This window comes from Engystomops pustulosus, chromosome 1 (assembly GCF_040894005.1).
Source record: "Engystomops pustulosus chromosome 1, aEngPut4.maternal, whole genome shotgun sequence".
Classification (NCBI taxonomy): domain Eukaryota; kingdom Metazoa; phylum Chordata; class Amphibia; order Anura; family Leptodactylidae; genus Engystomops; species Engystomops pustulosus.
Window position 1 is genome coordinate 139,580,884 of NC_092411.1, and position 14,905 is coordinate 139,595,788.

General features: G+C 41.2%; 1 protein-coding gene across 3 annotated transcripts in view; it reads left to right on the forward strand.

Annotated features, from left to right (window-relative positions):
- TMOD1 (tropomodulin 1) overlaps window positions 1-14,905 on the forward strand; it is a 55,549-nt gene that overhangs the window by 32,552 nt on the left and 8,092 nt on the right. For all 3 annotated transcript variants that reach the window (XM_072154569.1, XM_072154552.1, XM_072154562.1), the window contains exons 5-6: window positions 11,507-11,596; window positions 12,058-12,188. In XM_072154569.1, the coding sequence (XP_072010670.1) occupies window positions 11,507-11,596; window positions 12,058-12,188 (221 nt within the window). The remainder of the gene's footprint in view (window positions 1-11,506; window positions 11,597-12,057; window positions 12,189-14,905) is intronic.

The following is a 14,905-nucleotide window of genomic DNA, read 5'->3' on the forward strand; positions in this document are numbered from 1 at the left end:
CTCCAAATAACATGTTTTCTTTATTCCCAATGGAGCCCCCTCTTGTTATACCTTAAAAACAGCCATAAGCCATTAGTAATTATTCCTCCCCCTCCCCACACCAGTAGCCATTAGTTTTATCCCCCCCCCCCCTCAACGCCAGTAGCCATTAGTAGTATTCCATTTACCCACACCAGCAGCCATTAGTAATAATCCCCCCCACACCAGAAGCCATTAGTAATATCCCCCAAACCCCACACCAGTAGCCATTAGTAATATCCCCCCACCCCATACAAGTAGCCATTAGTAATGTCCCCTCCACCCCACACCAGTAGCCATTAGTAATATCCCCCATATCAGTAGCCATTAGTACTAATCCCCCCACACACCAGTAGCAATTAGTAATATCCCCCCACCCCACACCAGTAGCCATTAGCAATATCCCCCACAGCACACCAGTAGCCATTAGTAATATCCCACACACCTCCCACCACACACCAGTAGCCATTAGTAATATCCCATCCATCCCCCACCCCATACCCCACCCCAGTAGCCATTAGTAATATCCCCCCACCCCACCCCAGTAGCCATTAGTAATAATCCCCACCCCAATAGCTATAATTAATATATCCCCCACCCCACACCAGTAGCCATTTGTAATATCCCCCTTGTGCGGCTGTCACAATATAAAATGTAGAACATCTACCCGCTGTGCTGCGGTGAATTATTGCGCAGCACACGCGCCAGATGCGGGCCTCTGTCTAACAACGGGCCCGAACGCAGTCACATCCCCTGCTACTGCGATCATTACGCCCCTGGGTGATGGGTTTCCTTTATTTCTCAGTGGATGCTGTGTGCTGATAACATTTTCACACATGCAATTTAAAATTTGTGTATTTTGGTGTGCTTCGTAAGATGTTGTAAGCTAATGCCTAATGTTTTATTGCTGTTATGCTATGCCATTAAATAAAGATAACAACATATTGGTTAGGGTGTCCATAAGTGACAACATTTTATGTAAATGGATCGCAAGTGCTTCTAGGGGTGTCCCCAGCGCCTCTCTGGGCTTCAGAGCACTGGCTTTTACACCTCCTTGGAGCATTTCTCCCCCTCCCACTATCCAGCATTAGACTAACCCATTGGAGAACCAGAGTATTCTCCAGCTGGCCCCAACATGGTGTCTGCAATGTGACTGCACAGTCAACTCTGCGCAGAGGTCTGACTAGACCTCTGCCTTGAATGCAATGTGTTCTGCCATGGGTGGACATGAAAAAATCTTTGCGCTCGCCTGTGCCTCTTTACAGAATACTCGGAGCAATGGCCTACGTCTCAGTCTGGAGTGTACTGTGTTTCAGCATGGGTAACGAGAAGATACCATTGTGCACTCAGGGCAGAGACCTGGTAACTACTGTGCCAGGAGTATCCTGTGTGCTGGCTCGGGCAGATTAGTTCATCGCATTTGCCCACACTGAGCGAAAGAGAAGCAGAGATGGCTGCTGTGAGAAAAAGGTGGGTATTTTTTTCCAGGGTGCACTTTTACATATTATGGCTGCTGTAGGTGCACTATAACTTTATAGCTGCTTGCATGCTTTGTTACTTTATTAGCTATTATGTGGGCACTGTGACTATGTTAGTTATATGGGGGCCCCCAGACATTATAACCACTGTGGGGCCCTTTGAGTATCTTGACTACAGTGGGGTCCATGTTTCTATATGGCTACTGTGTCAGCACCTGGACCCTTTTGACTATACGTGGGCCCCTGTGACTATATGGCTGATGTGGGGGCCTCTTTTACTAACCAGTTTCCCCTAAAATAGGACATCCCCCAAAAATAAGACCTAGAACAATTTTGTTCAAGCTCACTAACGGCTGCCATTGAGGTCTATTATGCTTAGTCACGTTTCAGTGAGCACCATATGTCAGGTCAGGCCAGGTGGCCCATTCCTGCCCGTATGGTGGTGTGCCCAAGTATGCCGTGAAATAACCCATGAAAATTTGTTAGAATTATCTGATTCTTATTCTAAATGTTAGGAACAGCAATACATCCTAGGTACAGAATTCTTTTACTTTGTTCTCGCAACAATCATTATCACTTATAAGTGTATAATAATATGTTGGCATTTAAAACAATATTACAAAGGCATCAAGTTAACCTGGAGATGAGCCACTGTACCTAGCCTGCCATTATGTAAGCATCCACCATGCATGGAGCTCAACTGCTGTATTTTGGATATGCTGTTTCTATTGGTTGATTACCCTGGCAATCAACCTGGCTGCTAGTGCTGCATGAATTGCTTATGTTACCTGCTGAATGGTACTCATGGGCATGAGGAAAAGTTGTTTGGAGGCCCCCTTTAGTTAAAGGGGATTTTCTCATCTGGCATTCACATTTAATTAAATTCATCTTACATATTCAAACATTTTTTCAAATGGATGTTACATAAATGTAGCCATGTTTTCTCTTAGAAATAAGATGGCTGTCCTTGGATACAACCAACCCACACTCTGGCAGAGGTGGCTACACATGCGCTATTAAGGCACCTGACCACCTGGATTGAGCAGTTTGTACCACTGGCTGTGTGACTTGCAGTAACTCCCCGCCATTTCATGTGCAAAAACAATTTCTCTCTTTGCAATAGCTCCAGCAGTGGTGGTGGTATCCAGGGAAAGCTCTCTTGTTTCTAGGGGCCAACATGGCTACATTTATAGGAATTTATAGGAATTTATCTTTACACAGGATATTATTTTTAAATAACATCCAATTGAAGAAATGTTTGTATACGGAAAATGAATTAAATTAAATGTCAATGTATAGATGAGAATACCCCTTTAAGCCCTTGTCTTACCTGCTATTGTGACATTTTATATGGACTTTTTACTTTTTTGTTTTCCTTTTTTGTATTGTATATTTGGGAAACATGACGACAAAAAATTTAAAATAAGGTAACAGAAGATAGCAATGACCTGAGAGTGAAATCCTCTGTGTAAGTGGTTTTCAGACCTGGTGAAGATTCAGAGTGTGATTGCCAAAATCTTAATGGATCTTTAATGTGATGCTCAAGTTTAATCACATTACCAGAAATGTGACTATTATCTCATGCTGGAACATTGCGGCCTCTGTTTACCAGGTTTTGCTTCTGGCTCACTGAGAGCCAAATGTCTGTAAGACAAATGGGTTTTCTTCTGGGGATCAGTAACTATTACCTTATGTAACTACATAACTATGCTTTGGTGTCTTCACCAAAATTTCAAAAGCCGTGGATATACTTCTTGATATCAAAACAGCAAATGTGGACTGTCTATAAAAAAAAACATTTTAAGGCAAGATAACATGGTCAAGGCTAGAAGGATCTGAAACAGCTTACATTGAAGACTTGATCAAGGGCTTGGGGCTGCTGTTTATTGCTACGGCTTCTGTCAGTAAGACTTGAATATAAAGCTTGAGCGGCACTAGTGTTTCTCTGTTTTTGGCTCCCACTTCATACACTTCATAGTGAGCTGTAGATTGATGTAGGCTGCAGTTCTTCGAGCAGAAAAAAAGGGATAAGTGGAGAAATACTTCTGTACTACTGATTTTTTTAAATTACTTTTAGGTCAAAATTTCTAAAGTACAAAGACTGAAAATAAAATTGAACATGGCAGTTGAATAGTTTCTTTGTGTTGAAACCAGACACCTTTGCCACCTATTATCTCTAAGAACCTGTGGTGTAACTATTAAAAAAATACACATATTTGTATATACACATCAAATATACACATATATTATATACACACACATAGTATATATAGATCATATTATTACACACACAGTATATACATACATATATACACATACTGTATTTACACCTTATACACACAGATACAGGGTTGGACTGGGGGGTTAGGGCCTATTAGTGAAAATGATTCTGTGGGTCCACCTATTGGTACAGGGGAATAGCCTGTATTCTTTCAGGTTTTATGTTTTGGGTCATTATCCATCTATATTATGAAACGCCGACCGATCAGTTTGGAGTTATTTGGCTGGATTTGAGAACACGGTGGCCCACATTTATTAAAGTGTTAACACCAATCTTCTGTCAGACTTTACACAGAATGTGCAAAGTGCTTGCACATGTATTTATGAAGTGTCTGCGCTAGTATTGTGTCGCAGTTGCACTGTGTCCGACAAAACAGAAAAAAAGTGCACCTAAAGGGTAGTGTTAGTGCTTAGTCCGAGTTTGTATCACATTTACTGCTTGAGGCTTATGAGTGGCTTGCACCGTGCAGTGAACTCTTTGTATTTACTTTCATGCTTTATGGTAGATTATGGTCAATATATTGTCTACTGTAGAATATGCCTATTTCTGTTTTCACAGCTCAAGGCTGGATTCACACTGCCGTTGCCCGCCGTACCGTAACACGGCGGGCACGTGGCAGCGCGCGAGGAGTGGAGGACGAGGTGAGCGCTGCACATCCCCACCCCTCTCCATAGGGATACATGGCGCACGGCGCCGTATGCCATGAAAAGATAGGACATGTCCTATCTTTTTAACGGGGTACGGAGCGTTAAGGTGCCGCACGTGTGCGGCACCGTACCGCGCCCATTGCTGTCTGTGGGGGACGTATATCGGCCGTATATACGTCGGCGGTATATACGTCCCCCATGCGGCAGTGTGAATGGCTGCATCTTTTCTTCACAGCAAAATTGTTCAAATGCAAGCACCACAGCTCAAATTATGAAACAGCCTTTGAGTCAATTGTCCAATTACTTCTGGCCCCTTGAAATACTTGGCACAATTTCTAACGTCCATATCTATTATTTAATTATAACTTTAATATGTTTCAGTAACGGGTAAAAAAAAATAAGTTTCTGTCAATGCCCAAATATTTATGGACCTGACTATATAACAAGCCCAGGGATGGGAATTCCAGGGTGCAATATAACAGTATACTAAATGACAAATCTGTGTTGAATATTTTGAGAGGTGCAGTTTCTAAAATGGGGTCATTGATTATACAGGCCTCTACTAGTCCCTTCAAACAAGAAAGCATACTCATTTCCCCAACTACTTTTAAAAAGCATAATAATGCTCAAGGACAGAAAATGTTGGTGCAAAGGAGGTCAAAATGTTTAAAATGTCCCCTACTAATATCATACTGATGCAACCCGTTTTATCACACAACCTTATTACAAATACACATTATAAAAATATACAGGGTCGGCTCCAGGCATCAGTAGCCCCCTGAGCGACAGAGCCTCAGTGGGCCCCTTTGCAGTGAACTCACATGGCGCATTAAGAATTCAGTAACTAAAACAGTCTCCTGTTCCCTAAAATATTCCCTAGTTTATCGCACCCCCTCATCGTTATTTTATATAAAGCCCCCCTCACTCCAATGGATTCATTAGATACAACCCCCTTCCACCCTATGGATTCCTTATGTACAGCCTTATGACGGCACCCCCCAGCAGCATTTGCCTAAGTATATCCAGTAATGACGCTGGATATATAAAAATACATAGGTCTGAAGCAGACCTTATGCAGTAAGTCTGATCCAACACCAGATATGGGATAGTCCTCTAAGCTTTTGACTGGTGTGATAGATTTTAAAATGTCCCAGCACTACGTGCACTTTCCAAGGCTATCAAAATACAAATCATATCACCTGCTATGAAAAATAACCAATGATGTCGCTATTGCTGGTGGTTTCAGCCTGTCGTCATGTTCACAGTAGTTATTTGATCTGTATTGATTTGATGCTATTTTTACTATTAATGCTTTAGTTTTGTCTATTTCTGGTCGAGTTAAAAAGTGTACACATGATTTTACTGTGATTGTCCTATAAATTGATCATCATTTTAACACTTTTGTAAATCATTTTTAAACATTTTTCACTGTAGGGGAAAAATATTATAGGTAAAGGCTTTGTTCAGACAAGTGCTGCAACTTGCAATGAGGTATAAGGGGATTTGATCTGTAATGATGCATTTGCATTAGTTCTTTTTTCCACGATTGACTTTTAATCACTGCATTTTTTTTTGGATGCAATAACCCACACTTTTCTTAAAACCAACTGATCCTAAACCCAAAAGAAAAGAAAATATGTGAATAAAACATTTATATTTGAATAAAACAATTAGTGTCACAAGAGCATAAAACGGAGCAATAATAAATATTTATTTATTTAACTCACCTGTATATTAGGAGGATGCAGCATGTCAGCAGATGCAGCACAGACACTAGCCATGCTTTACTATACATTACACACAGACATGAGCAGGGGGAGGAGAGGGGAGGGGTAACAGGGGTGACATCACTGCCTCTGACCATGTGACCTGCCTCATTTACATGATAAAGAATAGATGATTTTACAATGAATAATGTATGAAATAACTAGATAAAGGCTGGGATGGGATCCTTGTGAGCTGCTCCAACAGGTAGTAGTGACAGGACAAGTGACACAGACCTGATGACAGGTGTCCTTTAACCTGATCTCTTGTTACCGGCCTGAACTCAGTATATCTGAACTACATTGACATGCTAATCTCAGTTCTATTAGGTTTGGGCCAGTAAATCCAGTCGGTTCCTCATTTAAGAGAACAATGGAAAGCATTATCACTGAAGTGAGACCACCCTAATTTTGTATGTTCTGTTATTAGTGTTCATGACTATCTGGCAAGTACATTAGTAGTTTGTGAGCAGATTTATTACTTATAATCTCATATTTTCCAGTTGACTTATTAACATCCTCTGTCTATGAAGTTCTCAGTGGGGGTTGTAAGACAATGCTTTTAGCACAACGTGTCTGTTTTTTTTGTTATGTGCTTTTCCAAAAATAAGATCACAGCCCTCTTAGGGTCCTCTGTTGCTATGATGAGACAACATAAGCCTAGCTGAATTTTGTATTGGAGTCCTCTGCTGTACATATTATATCCTGCAGTTGTTACTCATCCACCTCCTCATGCTAAGTAAAAATACACAAGTGCAACTTGGTCACAGTGTTAAAGATGTCAGGGAAAACATACATGTGTTTGCTGATATGGTTTTGTTTAAATGTCCATCAAGTAATTTTACGCTGTGCTAGCTGTAGCTCCAGGCGTTGCCCGGGATAGTAAATAACTGCTCTTAGCTACAACAAAATAGAATAGGTTGACAAAAAAATATTTTATATGTATCTATTGACTGTCTCAAACTGTCTCTGACCATCTCTGTGGCTGGCCATCTCTTTTAGTGGCTGTCGCTGGCAGGCTCCTTCAGTGACTGCCTATTGCTGGCAGGCTCTTTCAGTGGCTGTTTGTCACTGGCAGGCTCTTTCAGTGGCTGTCTGTCGCCGGCAGTCTCTTTCAGTGACTGTATGTTGGCGGCAGTCTCTTTCAGTGACTGTCTGTCGCCGGCAGTCTCTTTCAGTGATTGTGTGTCACAGACTGTCTCTGTCACTTTGTCTATGGGGAGATTTATCAGAGGTGTCTGAGAGCAGAATTGCCCTAGTTGCCCATGGCAACCAATCAGAGATAAAGTTTCTAAAGTTTTTAACCCGTTAAGGATGCAGGGTTTTTTCGCTCATTCCTTGCTCTCCACCTTCAAAAATCCATAACTGCATCACGTTCTTGTGGGCTTAGTTTCTACGACTTTCACTCTGCACTCCAAATAACACCTCTACTTTATTCTTTGGTTCAGTATGATCGCGGTGATACCAAATTTATATAGGTTTTATTGTTTTTTAATACATTTTCAAAAATTAAATGAATGTGTACGAAATAGGAAAAAAAAATTGCCATATTCTGACGCTAATAACTTTTTCATACTTTGGTGTACAGAGCTTTGTGAGGTGTCATTTTTTGCTAAATGAGCCGACGTTTTCATTGCTACCATTTTGAGGTCTGTGTGACATTTTGATCACTTTTCATTACATTTTTTATGTCATGTAAAAAGGTGTAAAAGTCGCATTTTGGACATTTGGGCACCATTTCCCGTCTCGGAGGTCACCGCCGGTTATAACCGGTTTTATATTTTGATAGATCGGGCATTTTTGGACGCGGCAGTACCTAATTTGTCTATAAATTTTTACTGTTTATTGTACTTTATATCAGTTCTAGCGAAAGGGGGGTGATTTGAATTTTTTAATATTTTATAAATTTTTTACATTTTTTAAACTTTTTTTTTACAATTTCTTAGACCCTCTAGCGTACTTTAACCCTAGATGGTCAGATCGTTCCTACCATATACTGCAATACTACTGTATTGCAGTATATGGAGTTTTTGCATATGATTCATTACAATGAGCCACTGGCTTATTGTAACGAATCTTCTGAAACCATTCAGCCTCGGGTCTGACAAATACCCGAGGCTGTTATGGGAACTGATCAGTGCCCCCCGATGATGTTCCGTGGAGCGACAATCGAAGGTAACATGGCCGTGCCCATTTTAAGTGCCGCTGGCGACCTTGCCGGTGGCAAAGAAGAGGTTAACACCCGTGATTGGTGCAAGCACCGACCGTGGGTGATAGAGATCATACAGAGCCCATCTTTGTATGAAGAGGACTCAGCCCGTGAGCCCTCTTCATACACCCTTCATAGCTCTGTGGCGGATATATCCGTCGCAGAGCGTGAAGGGGTTAAAATAACAGCTGATCTCTGATTGGTTTCCATGGGCAGCTGGAACAGTTTATCTTGGATATTACTGATAATTCTCCCCTATCATCTTACTTCACACATAAGCGTCTTATACTCATTATCTATAGTAACCAATCCAAGCTCAGAGCTCATAGTAATGACCTGTTGTAGAACAGCAATCAATCATGGCTTAGCTTGCAGCAGACAATGGTGGTTAATAAGTGGATTTCGGAAAGCGCAGGGTGAAAATTTTGGTTCAAAACTTGGTCTACAACGTTCCCTGGAGAGCTACCAGACTCTCTATGCAGAGCTGGTGGGTGTGAAGCCGGAGCTATTAGATATGCGCAGTAGCTCCCATGTCATTCATTAGTTGAACCTGCCACCGGATCTAACTTAATAAGTAGATCCGAGATGGTAGGTTTCCTTTAACATTCAGCAGCAGCTATTCTTCCTAAGCCCCCCATCTCATATTTGGTATTGGGAAATCCAATATGTTGACTCATGTTTTGTCAAACACATTGGCACAGATATATGAAATTGGTGCAATCTGCCTTAGTGCAGTTTGCCTCACTATTGTGCGATTTGCACCAGATAATCAAATAGTGGTGCACACTCTTAGTAGTAAAGCTGATCTGTTTTCAGGATGTGACACAGTATAAGCCGAAGCCCCTAATTTTACCACAAAAACCTGGGAAAACCTATTGACTCTAGTGTAAGCCGAGGGTGGGAAATGCATTGGTCACAGCCTCCCCATTATATAGCCTGCCGAACCCTGCCCCCCAGTATATAGTCTGCCAGCCCCCTGCCCCAGTATATAGACAGCCCCCTACCCCAGAATATATCAAGCAATGGGGGAAGCTGGAAAGGTGAGTTTTGATATATTTTTTTTACTTGAGTATAAGCCGAGTTAGGGTTTTCAGCACATTTTTTTGTGCTGAAAAACTAGGCTTATACTCGAGTATATATGGTACTTCATACTGTTGCGACACAATTGTGCTCGCACTTCTACACCCCTTCATGTGCATGGTTTTCTAAAGTGCAGCCATGACAGAAAAGTGGCACAAATATGTGTGCAAGCTCATAATTTCCTTCAAAACACCCTTTTTGTGGTGCAAACTTTGACAAAAAAACCTCTCACAGACACAATAATATTTCTGCGCCAATATTCAATATAAAATACCTGACTTTGCTCTAGTGTGCTTAGATAACAATGTCTAGCTTTGTCATTAAAGGGAACCTACCACCACGAATCTACCTATAAAGGTAGATCGGGTGGTAGGTGGATCAATAGGATGTGAGGATAGCCCTTTTAAGGGCTAATCCTCATGTCCCCGCGCTGTTTTGTGAACTTATATTATCCCTTTATGCTAATTTTGTTATACGGCTACTGGGGCGTGGAGTAGCCGCAGCTGTGCGCCGAACATTGTGGGTAGGAGGGGTAAAGTTTGCTACTGGGGCGTTGAGTAGCCGTGCCATGTAGCCACAGCTGCGGCTACTCCACGCCCCAGTAGCCGCATAACAAAATTAGCATAAAGCGATAATATAAGTTCACAAAACAGCGCAGGGACGTGAGGATTAGCCCTTAAAAGGGCTATCCTCACGTCCCATTGATCCACCTACCACCCGATCTACCTTTATAGGTAGATTTGTGGTGGTAGGTTCCCTTTAAGGTTTAAGATCAGAATTAAAAGATGTTCGACACAGTTAGTGACCTCTAGTATCCAGAGATACTAATAATCTTTTTAATTTCATTGAGAATATCAAACTGGTATAATGACATAATGTTCAGACTGGGATAATAACATAAAAATTCTTTCTACTGGTAAGATTTTATATTTTATTTTTGGAATTATCTCAAATACATGACTTATTGGGCGGAATACATCATTAAAGGGAACCTGTCACCAGGAGAGCCATTTTTAGCACTCCCCAGTCCCCACATAACATAGTACATACACTGCCAAAGTGTTTTTGTATTAAAAATAGGTTTTACAGAAAAAAAGATATGTTATACTGTACCTTTCATTAGCATCTGCTGTGTGACTAGGCAGTTGCCTTTTGGGAGGGTCTGGAAAGGAGCAGTTTCCCCCCACCCTTGGGGAACAGCTTCTCCATGTGACCTTTTCAAAAATATGAAAACACCCATAACTTGGCTTAGCGACGCCCCCTGCTCCTCTACAGCCAATCCCGAGTGTGGGGAGTTATTCATATATTTGAAATGGTCACATGTTTCCCAAGGGTGGGGGGGAACTGCTCCTTTCCAGTCCCTCCTTTTTGGCAACTGCCTAGTCACACAGCAGATGCTAATGAAAGGTACAATATAACATATATTTTTTTCTGTAAAACCTATTTTTAATACAAAAACGCTTTGGCAGTGTATGTACTATGCTCTATGGGGACTGGGGGAGTGCTAAAAATGGGTCTCCTGGTGACAGGTTCCCTTTAAGTTTGTCTTTCACCTGGTTGTCTGTTCAAATCCATTTTTGTTTTATCTGAATCATCAAGTGAATCTATGTATGTTGTTGTATTTGTTTTCTTTTGGTTTGTCTCATAATAATGTTTTTTCTTTTGCGTTTGTTGCAAAATGTTCTTTTTTTTGCCGCACATGTCCCATGATGTCTTGATAAATTTGGTAGTGCCTTTCCTCCTATTTCCAAGCCAGGGGGAAAATTTGCACCATATCGTAAATCATGAATTCAGTTCAGTATGGTACAAACCAGTCTATGCAGATAATGTATTTGACGCATTACAAAGTGACTTTGGACTGTCTGGTGTACATTTGGCAGTGGAAAGTCGCAAAACAGCATTTGTACCATAACTGCGCAAAACAACGACAATCAGAGACAAAAAAGACAAGGATGAATTCCCCCCATTGTGTTTGTATACTTTTACTGTGAGATGAATATAATGTTATATTATACCTTTCTTCCTTCTAGCTATTCTTGGAATGCACACTCTGATGAGTAACCAGCAGTATTATGAAGCCCTTGCAAGCAGCAATATAGTTAACAAAGAGGGACTAAACAGTAAGTTTGATTATGTGCTTCATTATTTAAGGATTCTGTATGACCTATCCCATGATTTGTAAATTTTAAAGGCAGGATATCTTTACAAAACAGGCAGCCATTTCCACTCCACCGCACCATTTCTATGTGCTTTATTGTAATCTGCTTCTGTTTTTTTAGTTTTTTTATACAGTGATTCTTCCATTAATTTATTGGTTAGTCATGTGGGTGTTACCAATTTGGGGATGTCCCTGCATATTTTTATGCTATTGAATCTGCACTGACAGTATCAGGTGCATCATGGACACATCCTCAACAAGTATATCCCAGCACATACATTTCTAAAAAGAATAATAAAGAAACTACACAACCTGTATCCACAATTATTTCATGTGAAATACAAGAATGTATTAAAACAGACATATCAGGTCGGTATTAGATCCTCATTAGGACATTTGAACAAGATGTATTATTTATTATAGGTGTGATTAAGCCAACACAATATAAACCAGTTCCTGATGAAGAGCCTAATGCAACAGATGTGGAAGAAACATTGGAACAAATAAAAAGCAATGACCCTGACCTAGAAGATGTTAATCTAAACAATATTAGGGTATGTAGTAAAAGGTAAAAAGTGCTTTATACAACTATCATGTATCTTTAATTTTTGCAGTCCTAAAGGTTTTATAATCTGCAAGAAACAGAGAGGTTAAAGTGGCCGTCTAATTCTTGTAAAAATAAATAAAGCTTTAAAGTGTGTGAATGTGCTATTTATGCAAAGACCACTCCCATGGCTGTAGCTAAACCTGACATTGTGAATTGGGTTTTTGTTTTTTTCATTCACACATTTCTGTGCATTATTTCAATTCTTCCAACCCCTATAATAAGACTTACATTTCTTGGTAATACTGGAAAATAATGTTATCTATGTACTGAAATGGAGACCTGTAAAATCATATTATTGAAATACTAAAGTCTTTTCTCTATAAATAGAATCTAATGAATTACTCACATGAAGTTCGATCTTTCAAGCTAAGTGCTCTTTGTAATGGACAAAAGTTAGGAAATAGGCTTCATTAAAATATTGTGCAGTCTCTATGGAGTGTCAAAACTGAGAGTCTGAGAACTACAATACAGCTAGTCCCCTACTTAAGGATACTTACAGACAACCCCTAGTTAAAGACGAACCCCTCTGCCCTCTGTGACCTCTGGTGAAACTCTCTGACTATAGTCTCTCTTACTATAGTCACAGACTGCAATGATCAGCATTTAAGCGTCTGTAATGAAGCTTTATATATCCTTGGTCCCATTACAAAAAATTTTGAAACTCCAATTGTCACTGGGGCAATAACATTTTTTGTCTGAAACTACAATTATAAAATATACAGTTTCGACTTACATACAAATTCAACTTAAGAACATGTTATGATTTTGGATACAGCATATATTCCCCTCCACCTGTCTGACCCTTAGAAAAGCTTTCAAGTTTTATATAAATACTGCACCACTTATTATTAAGCCAAACCAGTATATCTATTCCAGAAGTAACAAATTCCCAACTGTAGGCAGCACTGTTTTGACCACCTGTTTGGGTCTATTTAGTGTAGCACAGGGAACTGGTTTGGCTGAGTATCCCACATCATGTTCTTAGAATTCTTGTAGGCCATGCTTGGTATTAAGGGGTCTGCCTTTCAAGGAAGCAAAAAGTGACATTGTTTTTCATTTCCATGTCCAAAACATATTTGCATATTTCCCAGAATTCCCTAGTGGGAGCATCAGTGGCTTTAAATCCCCACATGCCTATAAGGCTGCCTTAATTGGCAGACTCTTCATAAGGAGAACTCTTACTTCCTGACTCTAGGTCATCAGGGCACAGGTTTATCTACACTTTCATTTAGCTTCTGAATATTAGTATCTGACACATAGACACAGCTCTGCCACATCTTAGCTTAGCTTAACACACACAGCCAGCCTGCTGTACCTCCTTCCCCTGCTATAAAGATCTTACTCTACAAACTGCAGGTAAGATAAGTCTTTGCACACTGCTTGCCAGCAGCTAGTGTCTGTGAGTGTCTGAGATCATCTAGTAATACAGAGGGAAGGGGCTAGATGCAGACACCACACTGCATTGTGCATACATGAGAAGAATCTGCCCTGCCTGACCATATAAGATTTACTGTTGGATCATGGGGCAACCAAAATTGTGTACAGCAGGACTGATAGAGACAGATTGAAATTATATCTGTGAAATGCTGTATTTTTTTTAATAACAGTGATTTAAAGGAAACCTACCACTTTAAAATGACCCTTCTGACCCACAAATACCTTAAGCTAGCTCAGGATGAGCTGATGCCGAACCATATTTTCAATTAAACCAGAAACCGCTGCATTTGTAGAAAAATGATTTTCTTGTGGTAGTAAAATCTGTCTTCGGCGCTTCTGTAAGCGTCATGCGGCGCGCACCCCGGACCCTGCTTCACGGTCACGCTCTCGTCAGCGCCGCTCCCGTCACTAATTTTGCAGTGCCCGAGAGCCGGTGACGTCACCGGCTCTCGGGCACTGCAAAATTAGTGACGGGAGCGGCGCTGACGAGAGCGTGACCGTGAAGCAGGGTCTGGGGTGCGCGCCGCATGACGCTTACAGAAGCGCCGAAGACAGATTTTACTACCACAAGAAAATCATTTTTCTACAAATGCAGCGGTTTCTGGTTTAATTGAAAATATGGTTCGGCATCAGCTCATCCTGAGCTAGCTTAAGGTATTTGTGGGTCAGAAGGGTCATTTTAAAGTGGTAGGTTTCCTTTAAAGAATGTTATTTTGTTATCCTGAGTATATTTAAGAATCTTGTCTTCGTGGGAATAGCTCTTCAATGAAGTAGCCACACTTGCCTTTAAGTCCAAATGCTACATGGATGCCTCCACTCTTTGCCAGTCACTATACTGGTTGTCCGTATACTTCAGAATACAGTTTAACCGGTTCGCGACCGCCCGCCGTGTATTCACGGCGGCGGTCGCGTTCCGATGCATGGAGAGGGCTCGCGGGCCGAGCCCTCTCCATAGCCGGTAAGTCTCTGCTGCATATTGCAGCAAAGGCTTACCGGTAACACCCGCGATCAGTGCCGGCACAGATCGCGGGTGTTTTCTTGCCGGCAGCGCCGCCATCTTTCCGAGGATCGCCGCTCCCCGTGACGTCATCGGGGAGCGGCGATCTGTCGCCATGGTAGCTTCGGGTCTCACGAAGACCCGAAGCTACTTCGGGTTAACCCATTCATTACAATGTGCTATCAGCACATTGTAATGTATGAGGAGTAAAATCCCCATATACTGCCATA